Source organism: Agelaius phoeniceus, chromosome 25, assembly GCF_051311805.1.
Source record: "Agelaius phoeniceus isolate bAgePho1 chromosome 25, bAgePho1.hap1, whole genome shotgun sequence".
Lineage (NCBI taxonomy): Eukaryota > Metazoa > Chordata > Aves > Passeriformes > Icteridae > Agelaius > Agelaius phoeniceus.
In genome coordinates this window covers 4,316,086-4,329,429 of record NC_135289.1, presented here as the reverse complement: position 1 = coordinate 4,329,429, position 13,344 = coordinate 4,316,086, and the positions used below count along the sequence as shown (strand labels likewise).

The 13,344-nt window shown below is 53.9% G+C and overlaps 1 protein-coding gene across 2 annotated transcripts; it reads left to right on the top strand.

The window, feature by feature from the left end:
• The first annotated feature begins 2,619 nt into the window (after window positions 1-2,619).
• Window positions 2,620-13,000, top strand: AMPD1 (adenosine monophosphate deaminase 1). Of its 2 annotated transcripts, XM_054648765.2 has the most exons (16): window positions 2,620-2,641; window positions 4,387-4,398; window positions 5,452-5,626; window positions 6,037-6,202; window positions 7,541-7,703; window positions 7,859-8,078; window positions 8,440-8,569; window positions 8,851-9,045; window positions 9,258-9,389; window positions 9,473-9,636; window positions 9,754-9,880; window positions 10,303-10,466; window positions 10,806-10,926; window positions 11,753-11,926; window positions 12,316-12,426; window positions 12,845-13,000. In XM_054648765.2, the coding sequence occupies exons 1-16, from the start codon at window positions 2,620-2,622 to the stop codon at window positions 12,998-13,000; spliced, it is 2,232 nt and encodes a 743-aa protein (XP_054504740.2). The 2 variants fall into 2 exon arrangements, with proteins under 2 accessions (XP_054504740.2, XP_054504739.2); XM_054648764.2 differs by lacking the exon at window positions 4,387-4,398.
• The last annotated feature ends 344 nt before the right edge of the window (window positions 13,001-13,344 follow it).

Below are 13,344 nucleotides of genomic sequence, written 5' to 3'. Positions count from 1 at the left end.
ATGGTGGACCTAAGACCTGAGTGGCCTTTAGGAATCTTCTCTCACCCATTGGTCAAGAAGGGAAAACTACTTCTTGTAAACTTCTTTGACAAACAGAGATTGCCTGACAAACAGAGATTGAGATAAGAATTGTTTTAATTCTTTCTCTGAGCTTTCTCACATCTTCCCAGGAAGATCCTGGGACAGCTCTGTCTCTCTCTGCTCAGAGGATTTTCAGTGATTACCCAGGGTGGGGAGAGGAGAATCTGCTGAGGTTGATGGAAGGCCCAGCACAGCCAGGAGGCCCTGGTGAGATCCACTTGGTCCCCTCCTGTTCAGACTCCTCCTCTTCAGGAATTGAAACCATTTTCTAGCAAAGCTTCCCCCATGGCCTCTGTGGGTACAAGCTGGAGGAAGATCCTGCTCAGTAACCCAAATTTCTGCTCCAACCATTCTCCCTGGCTGGAACCAGGGCAGCTCAGAGGTAAAAGTGGGGGGGTTTAGAGGCACTCCAAAGCCTCTGGGTGTGAATCCCTCACTCTCCAGCTGAAAAAGAGTGAGAAGAGAGGCTGTTTGTGTCAGTCCTTGAGTTTGCACAGGCCCTGGATCTAACTTTAGCACAGCATGCCCAGGCTTTACTCAGATTTCCACCATGAGCCCACCCAATCTCACCCTGTGATTAAAAAAGCTGAGGGATCAAAAGACCAAGATTCTCTTGAGGAAGATGACCTCTGTATCCTAAAGGTCATTTTTGGTTTCAGATGTGAATCCCAAGATCCCAAGGAGGGTTAAGGGCTGATTTAGTCCTTGTGGGAGAGCAAACAACAGGAAACAGATTTTATGGGCCTTGAATGAAACAGTTAAACAATAATGTGGTCTGGAGACTCTCAGACTTGGGGATGGGTGAGAGCAAGAAGAATTCAGAACCTGCAAATTTTATCAGCATAAGAGGGAGACCAAAGCTGTACCATCATCCCAGCTTTGCCCTGGTGCTGCTCCTCTGCAGTTGCAGGGAGGGAAATTTATATTTTTGGGGAATAACAGGGAAAGGGGTGTAAAATTCCCTAAATTCTGGAGAATTTCTCAATTGTCACCCATCTTGTTTTGAAGTTGTGCTCATCAGATAAAGGGAACATCTCTTCCAAAGAGTTTCTGGATGCTGTGGAAATGATCTCAGCTGGAGAAGGTGCTCCAGGTCTCACCTCACTGGATTCCTGTGCTCCTAAGGGCAAAATCCATGGCTTGTTATTTACAGCTCTGTATTTTATTTTATTGTATTTTACTGTATTTTATTTTATTTGTGCAGGTGACTCTCTCACCTATTCTAGCCTTCTTCTTAGACAAGAGTTTTCCATAGCTGCTCCTGCAAAATGTGGCACAGGAATCCCTTGGATGCCCATAGAATTCCAATAATGGTTCTGTTCCAGGTGGTTTTTCTGTTCCCTTCAATGCTCTGACCAAAGCCACCCTTTAAACCAGAGCCCAAATGCTTTGTCCTATTCCAGGGCAGCTTTTGAACTCCATCAAGAATAGAAACACAAACAGGGAGAGACTTTTCTTCACCTCAAAACTCTTTTATCCTCCTGACCTGCTCAGTTTCACCACTTCCCACCAGGAATCTGAATCAGGAGCTCAGAGTTATCCTGGCAGCAGGCAGGACACAACAAATTCTGGCCTTCCTCTTCACTCAGGAGGTGATTTCCAGCTGCAGGTGAGATCTGAAGAAGGTTTGAGGACACCCCAAAGGAGGGTGCAGCCCTCAGAGCCAATTTGCTGGACACAAACTGCTTCAGATGAAGGCAGGAGGTGCCTCCCAAGCTGAGAGCTGCTGAGCCAGACCCAAGCTAAGGCAGGAGCTCCCTGGCCCCCCTTGGGCTTGGCTGAGAGCTGCTCTCTGTCAGATCAACCTCAGCTGTGGCTCACCATGTCCTGATTACCAGATCAACATTACACACAAAGCTTGGAAAAGGCAGTTCCTGACAAGCTCAGGAACAAACTGTGGCTCCTTGCACCTTCCTTTTATTTGTTGGGTTCAGCTGGGAAGAAGAGAGGACATCTGGGCAGCCCTGTGGGTAAAATCCAGGCTTTCAAACACATCCCTGCCTCAGGAAAAGCCTCTGAACAGCTCAGGTGAGAGCACATGGTTTGTACCTATCCACAGCTCCTGTTCTGGTTGGGAATTTCCTTTAAACCTTTGGTTCAGCATAGAAGACATCAGTTTTTAGTCTCTCTTAGTCTCTCTCTTTAGTCTCTCTTTTAGTCTCTCTTAAAAGACTGAATTCCACAGACCACATTAGAAAGGAGCAGCTGCCCTGGAAATCAGAAATCTGGCCAGACACCAGGTGACACTTCACAAAATGAAAAATGCAAACCTGACTTAAAGAAAAAGATTAGTTAAATTTGATTAATTAAATAAAATTTAATTAAATTTGAGCCTTGCTTTCACCTGTTTCAGTGCAAGTGCTTGTGGCTGCACTTTAAATAGTCCCACAGTTGATCTCCACTCTCCTTTTAGAGTGGGAGAGTCTGATTACAGGGAAGGGAAAGCAGTAAAATTAGTGTTGAGCTGCCAGGCAGTCACTTGGCCCCTTGTGCTCGGGGACTCTGGGGTGTTACTGAGGCTCTGCAAACGCTGCTGAGATGTCCCGGGTGAGAATTCCAGGTAGGTCTGAAAGCCAAGTGTGAGCCAAGGGGCCACAGGGCAGGTTCCAGCCCCACAGCCTCAGAGATTTGGATGTGTGGTGCCCAGGGGACCTCACTGGGGCCTTTGAGCATTTTTCTCCCTGCTTGGAGATGGTTTTGGATAGTGCAGTGAAAGAAACTGTGTTATTGTTTAAACCTTCCTCTGCTTGTAATGAAGGAAAATATTGTCTCTCCTGGGTGAAATGTGTCCTGAAATGACATCATTAAATCCCTGTGGAAGGGCTCAGAGGGATTTCAGGAATCTCTGGGCACCCTGGTGAAGCTCAGCTGTGGGGAGCTGCAGCCCCAAGGGGCTGGGAGCAGGAGCTGGGCAGCAGGAGCAGGGCCAGCCAGGCTCTGCAGGGCAGTGCAGAGGGACATGTGGCAGGTGACTGCAGAGCCCTGGGTGATAACAGCCCCAAACAGCCCTGATAGGAGCATGTTTGGAATTGCAGGGCTGTGGTGTCAGAGACGCTGTCCCAGCACATGAAGCTGGTGTTAAAACCTTGCCCTGCACCATCAGGGGGAGGCTCTGACCCTTCCTGAGTGTAATTTCCATCCACTAAAGAGATGAAAGGTCAAACTAAACATTTCTGGGATGCTTTGTAGGCAGATGAATATGTGGAGTCAGGATTCTGGAGCGTGTGTTCCACAGGCTGGGCTTTGGGCAGTCAGCAGCTGTGATGCCAGAGCTGCAGCCTGAACTGCTGGGTCAGAGAAAAAGGACAGGGGCTGAGCCTCAGAGTGCTGCTGCCACCCTGTCTGAGCAGCTGAGAGGCTCTGAGGGACTGCAGTGTCCCTGCTGGGGAATAAGGGGAGCTGTGAGCACAGGGGGATGGAACTCGGCATCTCTGAAATGACCACCCATGCTGGGGGCCACAGAGGAGGGTAGTCAAGGGCAAAAAATAGCAAAGCCTGGTGCTCTGAGTCTGGAATATCTGCTTGCCTGGTCAGCAGAAGGCTGTGCTGCCCTCCCTGTGTCCTGCAGGTGCAGTAGAGCCCTTCCAGCCCAGCACAGGACTGGTGCCTGCCAGGTGTGGAGTGAGAGGATCTGGGCTCTGGAGGATGCTCCACCTTGGGCACTGCAGGGGAAGCAGGGACTGTGCCAGGCAGAAGCTGTGCCAGAGCCAGGCTGGGCTGGCTGGGAGGGAGGGACCTGCAGTGGGGTTTGGCTCCACACTGAGGCATCACCGAGGCTCTGTCGTGGGACAGGCAATGCTCAACGTCCCTCTGTGCTCCTCAAAGTGACAAATTCTGCTCTGCCTTTTCCTTTTCCTGTACCTGAAGGGGCTACAAGAAGGCTGGAGGGACTTCTCACAAGGGCAGGGAATGACAGGACAAGGGAGAATGGTTTTAAGGCAAAGGAGGGTGGGTTTAGATGGGATATTGGGAAGGAATTCCTCCCTGTGAGGGTGCTGAGGCCCTGGCACAGGGTGCCCAGAGCAGCTGTGGCTGCCCCTGGATCCCTGGAAGTGTCCAAGGCCAGCTTGGACAGGGCTTGGAGCAGCCTGGGACAGTGGAAGGTGTCCCTGCACATCAGATGAGCTTTAAAGTCTCTTCTAACCCAAACCACTCAAGGATTCTATGATTCTTTTCAAAGTTTGGCTAAACTTGTACTTTGCTAATCCCTTTTTAAAGACTGATGAGGTGACAAGGCTAAAAGGCTCTGATTTTGAGGGGCTGATCACAACAGCTTTTCTTTTGTCTCTGTTTTATCTCAAACAGCAGAACACAAACGTGAGTATTGCTGGGTTTCTCTCTGCTCTGCTGTGTTACTGCCTAGACATGATCTCTGGAACCATGCAGCAGTTACATGGTCATGGAGATCATGAAGATCATGGAGATCATGAAGATCATGGAGATCATGAAGATCATGATCCTGGTGATCCTTCAGCAGCTGGGAAATGCTATTTCCTGGCAGTGCCAGCTCTGCCCATCGGTGTTACACAGAATGGTCCCACCTTTCGGTCCTTTGATACAGCACCAAAAGATGCAATTTGTTAAATATCATTCTGCACCCTGAGTGCTGTTGAGCTCTGTCTGCTCTGCTTTGGTGCTCACCTGTGACCATGTCCTGTGTGACACTCGATGGAGAGGTCCATCCTTGGGCACTGATCCCCACTTTGCTTCATGTCCAGCTGCCAAAAGCTGCTGTCAGAGCCCCTGTGCTGCCATGCAAACATCTGCTTCTCGGAGCTGCTGCCAGCAGAACCCTTGGGTTCTTGTTTTATGGTGTTCTGTTGGCAGAGGAAGGCCTTTTAACCTTCCTTCTCCTCCTCCATAAAGCTCCAGCCAGCCCTGTGGCAATGTGGCCCTGGCACCTTTGCAGCACGATGCACGTGGTGGGCTGGGAGTGCCCAGCTGGGAATGCCCTGGGATGGTGGAGCTGAGTGCTTGGGCTGCCAGCTCTGCCCCATCCATGCCTCTGTCTCCCCCTGACTGCTGCAGCAAGTGGATTTTAGGCTCCCTGGAGCTCTAAGGGCTCTGCCAACGTTCCCCTCTTCTCCCAGTGCATGATCCCATAACTGCCCTTCCCAAGGACCTGCTTCTCTCTGGGCCTTATGGCAGCATTTTGGGACTGTGTTTACTTTTCCTGCTGTACTGGGGGTATCAAGGGATGTCTCCAGCCCACCAGGAGTGGCCCAGCCTTGCTGCAAATTTGGGAGGTGGCTCAGAGTCTTCTCCAGGGTGTGGGGGCCACAAGGAAAGGGCAGCTGAGCACGGAGCTGCCTGCAAGGGGCACCCGCTGGGAATCTCCTCCCTGTGGGACACTGAAACTCCTCTTTGCAGAGATGGACGAGTCCCTGCGCTCCTTTGCTGAGAAGGTCTTTGCCTCTGAGGTGAAGGATGAGGAGGTCAGGGGGGAAATCTCCCATTTTGATGTGGAGGATATCTGCCCCATCTCCCGGCAGGAAATGACAGTGCACATGATGCTGCAGGAGGCCAGCTCCACCGTGGAAATGCGGTGAGTTCCCAGGGCAGGAGCACAGCCTGCACCTCTTGGCCACAGCAAACAGGGGGGATGCAATCAGGCCCTTGGGCACAGCTCACCACACCTGTGGGATAAATCCTTGATAATCCCAGGGCGTCTGTCAGGTACTCCAGGATTTCCTCTCTAATTGCTTCCACTGTTGGACAGAAAGAGTCCCTTGGCCCTGGGTGCCAGCACAGCCACGGCCACGGAGCTGTTGGGGAGGGAGACTTGGGGACGAGCCTGCGGCTATTTCGTGGCAGTGCCTGTTTGAGGTGCTCAGAAATCACCAGTGAGCTGGATCGCGATGTGCACAGCTGGAACACAGCTGGGGGAAGTGCCCCTGGCCCTGCAGCTGTGTGTGACCACGGAACGGGGCTGTTTGCCTGAGCCTTTCCTCGCAGCAGGAAGAAGCTGATCCGCATGAAGACGACAGTGCTGGCCCCGCCCGTGGCCCCGGGGGCTGTGGCCAGCCTGGCTGTCACCGAGGAGGCCAGCTCCACCTGCCCCCAGTACCAGACCGTGCCCCACTTCCAGCGGGTGCAGATCACTGGGGATTATGCCTCTGGGGTAGGTACGGCCATGGCTGCTCCCTTTCCACCCCTCTGTACCTGCTGCAGTGGGGACAGTGCCTCCCACTGTGCCTCACAAGCATCTGGGGGTGCCCTGCTGCATCCCTGGGCATCCAGAGCTGAATTCCTCAGCAGGAGCTGTGGGGTGCTGAATATTCCCATGGGATTCTCCAGGGAGAGCTTGGCAGGGCAGGCTGTGCTCACTCTGTCACATCCTCTCTGCTTGCACACAGCTCTGTCTGAGCTCTGTGTACATCCAGGGATCCCAGAACAGCTGAGGGGATTCACCAAGCCCTGGTACAGGCAGGGTCACCTGGAGCCATTTGACCAGGACTGTTATCACATCCCATGCTAATCCTGCCTCCCTCTCCTCCTCAGCCTCCTATTACATTTGTGCTGCTTCTAAGAACCTGCTGGAATGTTGCTCAGCCTGGAGCTGCCCAGCAGAGGGGATCTGGAAATCCCTCCCTGCACTGAGCACATTCCCCCTGCCATGTGTGTCCTAGCTGGGAGTGCTGGTTTCCTGACCTACTCCACTCCAGTATCTCCTGACTGCCCAAAACACTTGTTTGTGCAGTAAATCAAAAATCACTGACACACAGGGTTAGTGCATCTTGTTGTTCCTGCTTCAGTTTCAGCCTGGCTCCAAAAATAGCTTTAATGTTTTGCCCAGGCCTGGCTTCCATTTCAGGGTCCATTACTGATTGCAGTGAGGAATGTAAGAGGGGGTGACATCAGAATTCCCTGGTTCTGCAACCAGGAGCTTCCCTTTGTCATGCCTGGGTCTCTGCCTATCATCCCTTCCTTGCCTTGCTCAGGCAGAGCAGTGGGACATTGATGTGATATGATTTGGTACATGATATGATGAGATAGATGAGATCTAGGATGATATGATATGATTATATGGTATGACAAGAAAGTTGGAGAGGGACTTTTTACAATATCATGTAGTGACAGGACAAGGGGGAATGTCTTCCCACTGCCAGAGGGCAGGGTTAGATGGGATGTTGGGAAGGAATTGTTCCCTGTGAGGATGGGGAGGCCCTGGCTCAGGGTGCCCAGAGAAGCTGTGGCTGCTCCATTCCTGGAAGTGTCCAGTGCCAGGTTGGATGGGGCTGGGAGCACCCTGGGACAGTGGAATGTGTCCCTGCCCACAGCAGGGGCTAGAACAAGATGAGATTTAGGATCCCTTCCAGCCCAAACCATTTTTTTTACATTTATCTTGCCGTGACCAAAATCTCCCTCCACCTGGGTGCACCAGGGTGTGTTTCTTGGGCACACCCTGGTGCGTCCTGTTCCAGCTGTGTGGGTGCCTTCAGCATCACCTCCCCTGCAGGTGACAGTGGAAGACTTTGAGGTGGTGTGCAGGGGCCTGTACCGGGCGCTGTGCATCCGGGAGAAGAACATGCAGCAGTCACTGCAGAGGTTCCCCAAGACACCCTCGCAGTACCTGCGCGCCATCGAGGGCGAGCCCTGGAAACCCAGTGACGTTGGCCCAGGTACACCCAGCACCCCAGGGGCTGCCTTCAGCACGGGGCAGGGCTCAGGCGCTTGCCCAGGCCCCCTCCTTGGTGTCACAGGGGTGGGGTGGGGGAGCAAGGCAGGCCTGGGAGGTTTGGGCTGGCAGCCTGATGGAATTCTCCTTCTGCCGCAGTGTTCACCCCACCAGTGAAGGATGGACAGGATCCCCTGGACAGTGGGAACCTCCCTGAGGACCTGGGATACCACGTGCAGATGAAGGATGGGATCGTTTATGTCTATGCAGACAAGGCAGCAGCTGAGAGAAACGAGCCAAAGGACCTGCCCTACCCCAGCCTCGAGCACTTCATTGATGACATGAACTTCCTCTTGGTCCTGATTGCACAGGGGCCTGTGTAAGTGCACAACCCACCAGGTCCTGCCTCGGTGGGCAGAGGGAGGTCAGGGCAGCCCACTCCCCTCCTGGAACAGGGAGGAACCTGCTGTGACACACCTGCCTGCACAAGTGTCCTCAGTGCTTGTCAGCCCTCTTGGCCTGGGTCTTAAGCAAAACAGCACTCAGGGGCTGGAGGCAGGAGCTGCAGGTTGTCTCCCAGCTGGCCAGCCTTCCTTCAGAGCTCTGTGATAGAGCCAGGGGAGGCACCTCAGGGGAGCAGGGCTGGCCAGCACGAGCTCCTCCAGCCCAGGTGGAATCTGTGTCCCTGTGCTGTGAGGGGAGAGGAGCCCAGTGCCTGTTCTGCCCTTTGCTCTCACCAGAAAGACCTACACTCACCGGCGCCTCAAGTTCCTCTCATCCAAGTTCCAAGTGCATGAAATGCTCAATGAGATGGAGGAGATGAAGGAGCTGAAGAACAACCCCCACCGTGACTTCTACAACTGCAGGAAGGTAAAAGGCAAGGCTTAGAGCTCCAGGGACCCTGGAGAGGAGCTGTCATGGTGCCTGCCCCTCCCTCATTGGGTATTAGAGTCCATGTGTGTAGCAGCAGCATTGCTCCTGTGAGTGGGAATCTGCTGCCTTCAATGCTCTTGGCCAAGCTGTGCCCTCTGGCTGTGTTCACCTGCTGGGCTGAGCCCTGCTCACACACAAGGTGCTCACCTGAGGAGTTTGTTCACCCCCCTGGGATGGTACCTGAGCATCCCAGCCTGAAGCTGTCCCTGTTTTCCCAGGTGGACACACACATCCATGCTGCAGCCTGCATGAACCAGAAGCACCTTCTGCGTTTCATCAAGAAATCCTACCGTGTGGATGCTGACCGTGTGGTCTATAATGCCAAGGGCAAGCAGCTCACCCTGAAACAGCTTTTCCAGCAGCTCAAACTGCACCCCTACGACCTGACAGTGGATTCCCTGGATGTCCATGCTGTAAGTGGTAGGACATTTAATGTAAGATCACTCTTGGGCCACTCTTCCCCCCATGGCTTTTGCCTTCTCTGTGCACCCACACTTGTTGTGTGCATGAATATTTGTGTCAGGGTGCAGCAGCTCCTGGTGATGTTGTTTTGGGTGGTTTGGCTCAGTCCCTGCTCCCTGCCAGGCTGTGAGGGCAGTGTTTGAGCCTGAGCTCCCCGCTGCAGGGCCGGCAGACATTCCAGCGCTTCGACAAGTTCAATGATAAGTACAACCCCGTGGGGGCCAGCGAGCTCAGGGACCTCTACCTGAAGACAGAGAATGCCATTAACGGCGAGTATTTTGCTACCATCATCAAGGTATGGAGAGAGGGCAGGAGAACAGGGTGGTGGAGCTGTGCTGCTGCTCTGGCTCCCCTTGCCATGTGTGCTCTGCTTTGCAGGAGGTTGGCTCTGACCTGGAGGATGCCAAGTACCAGCACACGGAGCCCCGGCTCTCGATCTACGGGCGGTCACCTGAGGAGTGGGCCAGGCTGGCCAGCTGGTTCAACACCCACAGGGTCTATTCCCCCAACATGAAGTGGATGATCCAAGTGCCCAGGATTTAGTACGTGCTGTGGGGCTGAGGGAGCACTGAGCCTTATAGACCCCTCATTCCTGAAAGGGTTGTGGGGACAGTGGGCAGTGTTGTCCCTCTGGTAGCAATTAATCCCTTTGTCCACAGTGATGTGTTCAGGTCTAAGAATTTCCTTCCCCACTTTGGGAAAATGCTGGAATATATCTTTGTTCCTGTGTTTGAGGCAACTATCAATCCACAAGCCCACAAAGAGCTGAGTGTCTTTCTACGCCATGTGAGTGTCACCTGGTGATGTTGTCAGGTGTGGGGAGAACTCACATCCCTGTTTGTGCACAGGGTACTGGCCCTGACAGGGAAAATGGCATCAGTGGGCCAGGGGGCTCTGCCTCATTCTGGGAAGGGGGATGTGGCCAGAAGGGCAGGAGGGGTCAGACTGCTTGGGCTGGCTGCTGTGGGGCTGGGAATTGCTGTGTACCCATCTCCTGGGGAGGGGTGAGCTTTATTCCTGGTGCTGGACAGTGCTGGGGGTTGTGATAATCCTTATAAATACAGAGCAAGGTCTGCAGCCTTGCCTGACCCTGTCCTTGTGGGGCAGAGCCAGGCTCTGGTGAGCTGTGGTGGGGCAGAGTGAGCCCACCTGGGATTGACGAGGTGGGGAGTGTGAGATGCACCTTTTTTGTTCCTTTTGCCAACCAGATCACGGGCTTTGACAGCGTGGATGATGAATCCAAGCACAGTGGACACATGTTCAGCACTAAAAGCCCAAAGCCAGAGGAGTGGACTTCCCCGAAGAACCCGTCCTACACCTACTACATTTACTACATGTATGCCAACATCCTGGTGCTGAACAACCTGCGCAGGTGAGGCCTGGGACCTGCCAAGGGGCTGCCTCCTGCCTTGCCTCAGTTCTTGGATTGTTGGTATGGAAGATGGGGGCTCTCCTCGCTCTGTTTGCAGCATCATGTCCCAGAGCAATCCAGACCCCCCTGGGTAGGAGGGGTGATGCACTGGGGAGAAAGTTCAGGGGTTGCAGAGATGCATCTATCGCACACACAGAGCAGAAAAGAGAAGGAGTAATGTGCTCCTAGGTCAAGCTGGATTCCTGGGGGCTCATGGTAGGGGCAGAGCTGGGCCTGAAGTTGGACCCAGCCATCCAACCCTGCTGTTTGCTGCTCTGAGTGCTCCTTCCCTGTGCCCAGGCAGCGTGGCATGAACACGTTCCTGTTCCGCCCGCACTGCGGCGAGGCCGGGGCCCTCACACACCTGCTGGCAGCCTTCATGACAGCTGATAACATCTCCCACGGGCTCAACCTCAAGAAGGTACGTGGGGCAGGACTGCCAGGAGCAGCCCAGGCACGGCAGAGTGGGAGAAGGGCTCACAGCTGCCTCAGGTAGCTGGCAGATACCTGTGCCACTGCTTTACACTGACACAGCCCGGCTTCAGGCAGATGTTAAATGGTTCTCTGGGCTTCTCCAGGTGTGTTTGGGGATGTGGCTGAGCAGTGCATTAGATTTTGGGGGTTTAGCCTCACAGACCCATCACAGAATATGATTGCTATCACTGGAGCCAGCTAAGTTTGATATCAGACAGCTCCTTGGCTGTGATGGTGTTTGCAGGGGTCCCAGGATGAGGGAAGAGATGAGGATCTGACTCCAGGTTTCAGAAGGCTTGATTTATTATTTTATGATATATATTATATTGAAACTACACTAAAGAATAGAAGAAAGGATTTAAGGATTTCATCAGAAGGCTTGAAAGGAATAGAAAAGAAATGGAATGATAATAAAATCTTGTGACTGACCAGAGAGTCTGAGCCAGCTGACTGTGATTGGCCATTAATTAAAAACAACCACATGAGACCAATCCCAGATGCACCTGTTGCATTCCACAGCAGCAGATAACCATTGGTTACATTTTGTTTCTGAGGCCTCTCAGCTTCTCAGGAGAAAAAATCCTAAGAAAAGGATTTTTCATAAAACATGTCTGTGACACTTGGCCTCTTGTGCTCCTTACCCTGGAGCACTGAGTGCTGGCTGGCCCATCTCTCTCCTTGCACACAATTCCCTGGCTGGGACCAGTCTGATCTTACTCTGGAGAGGTGGAAAGTGCAGAATTTTAACATGGTACCTCTGCTCCTCTCTGCAGAGCCCGGTGCTGCAGTACCTGTACTTCCTTGCCAGAATTCCCATTGCCATGTCCCCACTCAGCAACAACAGCCTCTTCCTGGAGTATGCCAAGAATCCTTTGCTTGACTTCCACCAGAAAGGGCTCATGGTGTCCCTTTCTACAGATGACCCCATGCAGTTCCACTACACCAAGGTACAGTGTGAGCTGAGCACTGGGGCTGGGACTGTGTGGGCCTCGGTTTTTTGGAAGCCAGTGGCACTTGCAGAGGGTTCAGCATATGCTGGGCCATCTCTCCCTCCACCAGCAGATGTCCAGGTAGGATATTAGGAAAAATTTCTCCACTGAAACAGGGGTCAAGCATCTGAACAGGCTGCCCAGAGCAGAGGTGCCTGGAAGTTTTCAAAAAATGAGAACACGTGGCTCTTTGTGGTGTGGTTTAGTGGGCATGGGGGTGTTGGCTGAAGGTTGGACTGATCCTGGAGAACTTTTCCAGCCCCAAAGATTCAGTGAGCTGTGGGACAGCCCCTGCAGAGCACAGGCTGTGCTGGCAGAGGCTGCTGACCCCTAACCCTGTGCTGCAGGAGCCCCTCATGGAGGAGTACGCCATCGCTGCCCAGGTGTTCAAGCTCAGCACCTGTGACATGTGTGAGATCGCCAGGAACAGCGTCCTGCAGTGTGGCCTGTCCCACGAGGTGGGTGTCCTGTCCCCTTGGGGGTGTGTCCTGTCCCATGAGGAGTGTCCTGTCCCATGAGGAGTGTCCTGTCCCATGAGGGGTATGTCCTGTCCCATGAGGAGTATGTCCTGCAGTGTGTCCTGTGTCACAAGCTGCGTGTTCTGCAGTGTCTCATATCCCACGAGGTGTGTCCTGCCCCATGGAGTGGTGTCCTACACTATGTCCTGTGCCATGAGGCGTGTCCTCTCCCACATCGTGGGTGTCCTGTCCCATGCAGGGGGTGTCCTGCAGTGTCTCCTGTCCCACGAGGTGTGTGTGTGTCCTTCTGGGGTGGCCCTGCCCACAGCCCGAGAATGGCACCAGCTCCACTCGTGGGCTCAGAGCTTCTCTCTCTACCGACTTCTGAGGTCGGTACCGCTGTCTTTGCCTCTGGCAGGAGAAAGTGAAGTTCCTGGGTGAAAACTACCGGGAAGACGGGCCCGATGGCAATGACATTCGGAAGACGAACGTGGCCCAGATCCGCGTTGCCTATCGCTACGAGACCTGGTGCTACGAGCTCAACCTCATCGCCGAGGGGCTGAAGAACGAATAGGCGGGGGTCGGACAGCGGGGCCGGGGCCGTGCCGGACTGTGAGGGGGGCCGGGACCGGGGCCGTGCCGGACTGTGAGGGGAGCCAGGGTTGGGACAGAGCCGTGCCGAACTGCGCGGCCCCGGGGCAGCAGCGCAGTAAAACCCCGTCTGTGAAGCGGCTCCGAGCGCCTGAGGGAAAGGGAGCGGGACTGTCGCCTGAGTGACAGCCATGCCAGCCAATGGGCGATGGATCTGTGCGCCCTGAGGCGGGGCGGGAGTGGGATCTCGAGCTGAGTGACAGCCGCAGCAGCCAATCGATGGCGGCTCCGTGAGAGCCGGGAGTGTCCTGCGGGAGCGGGCCGAGG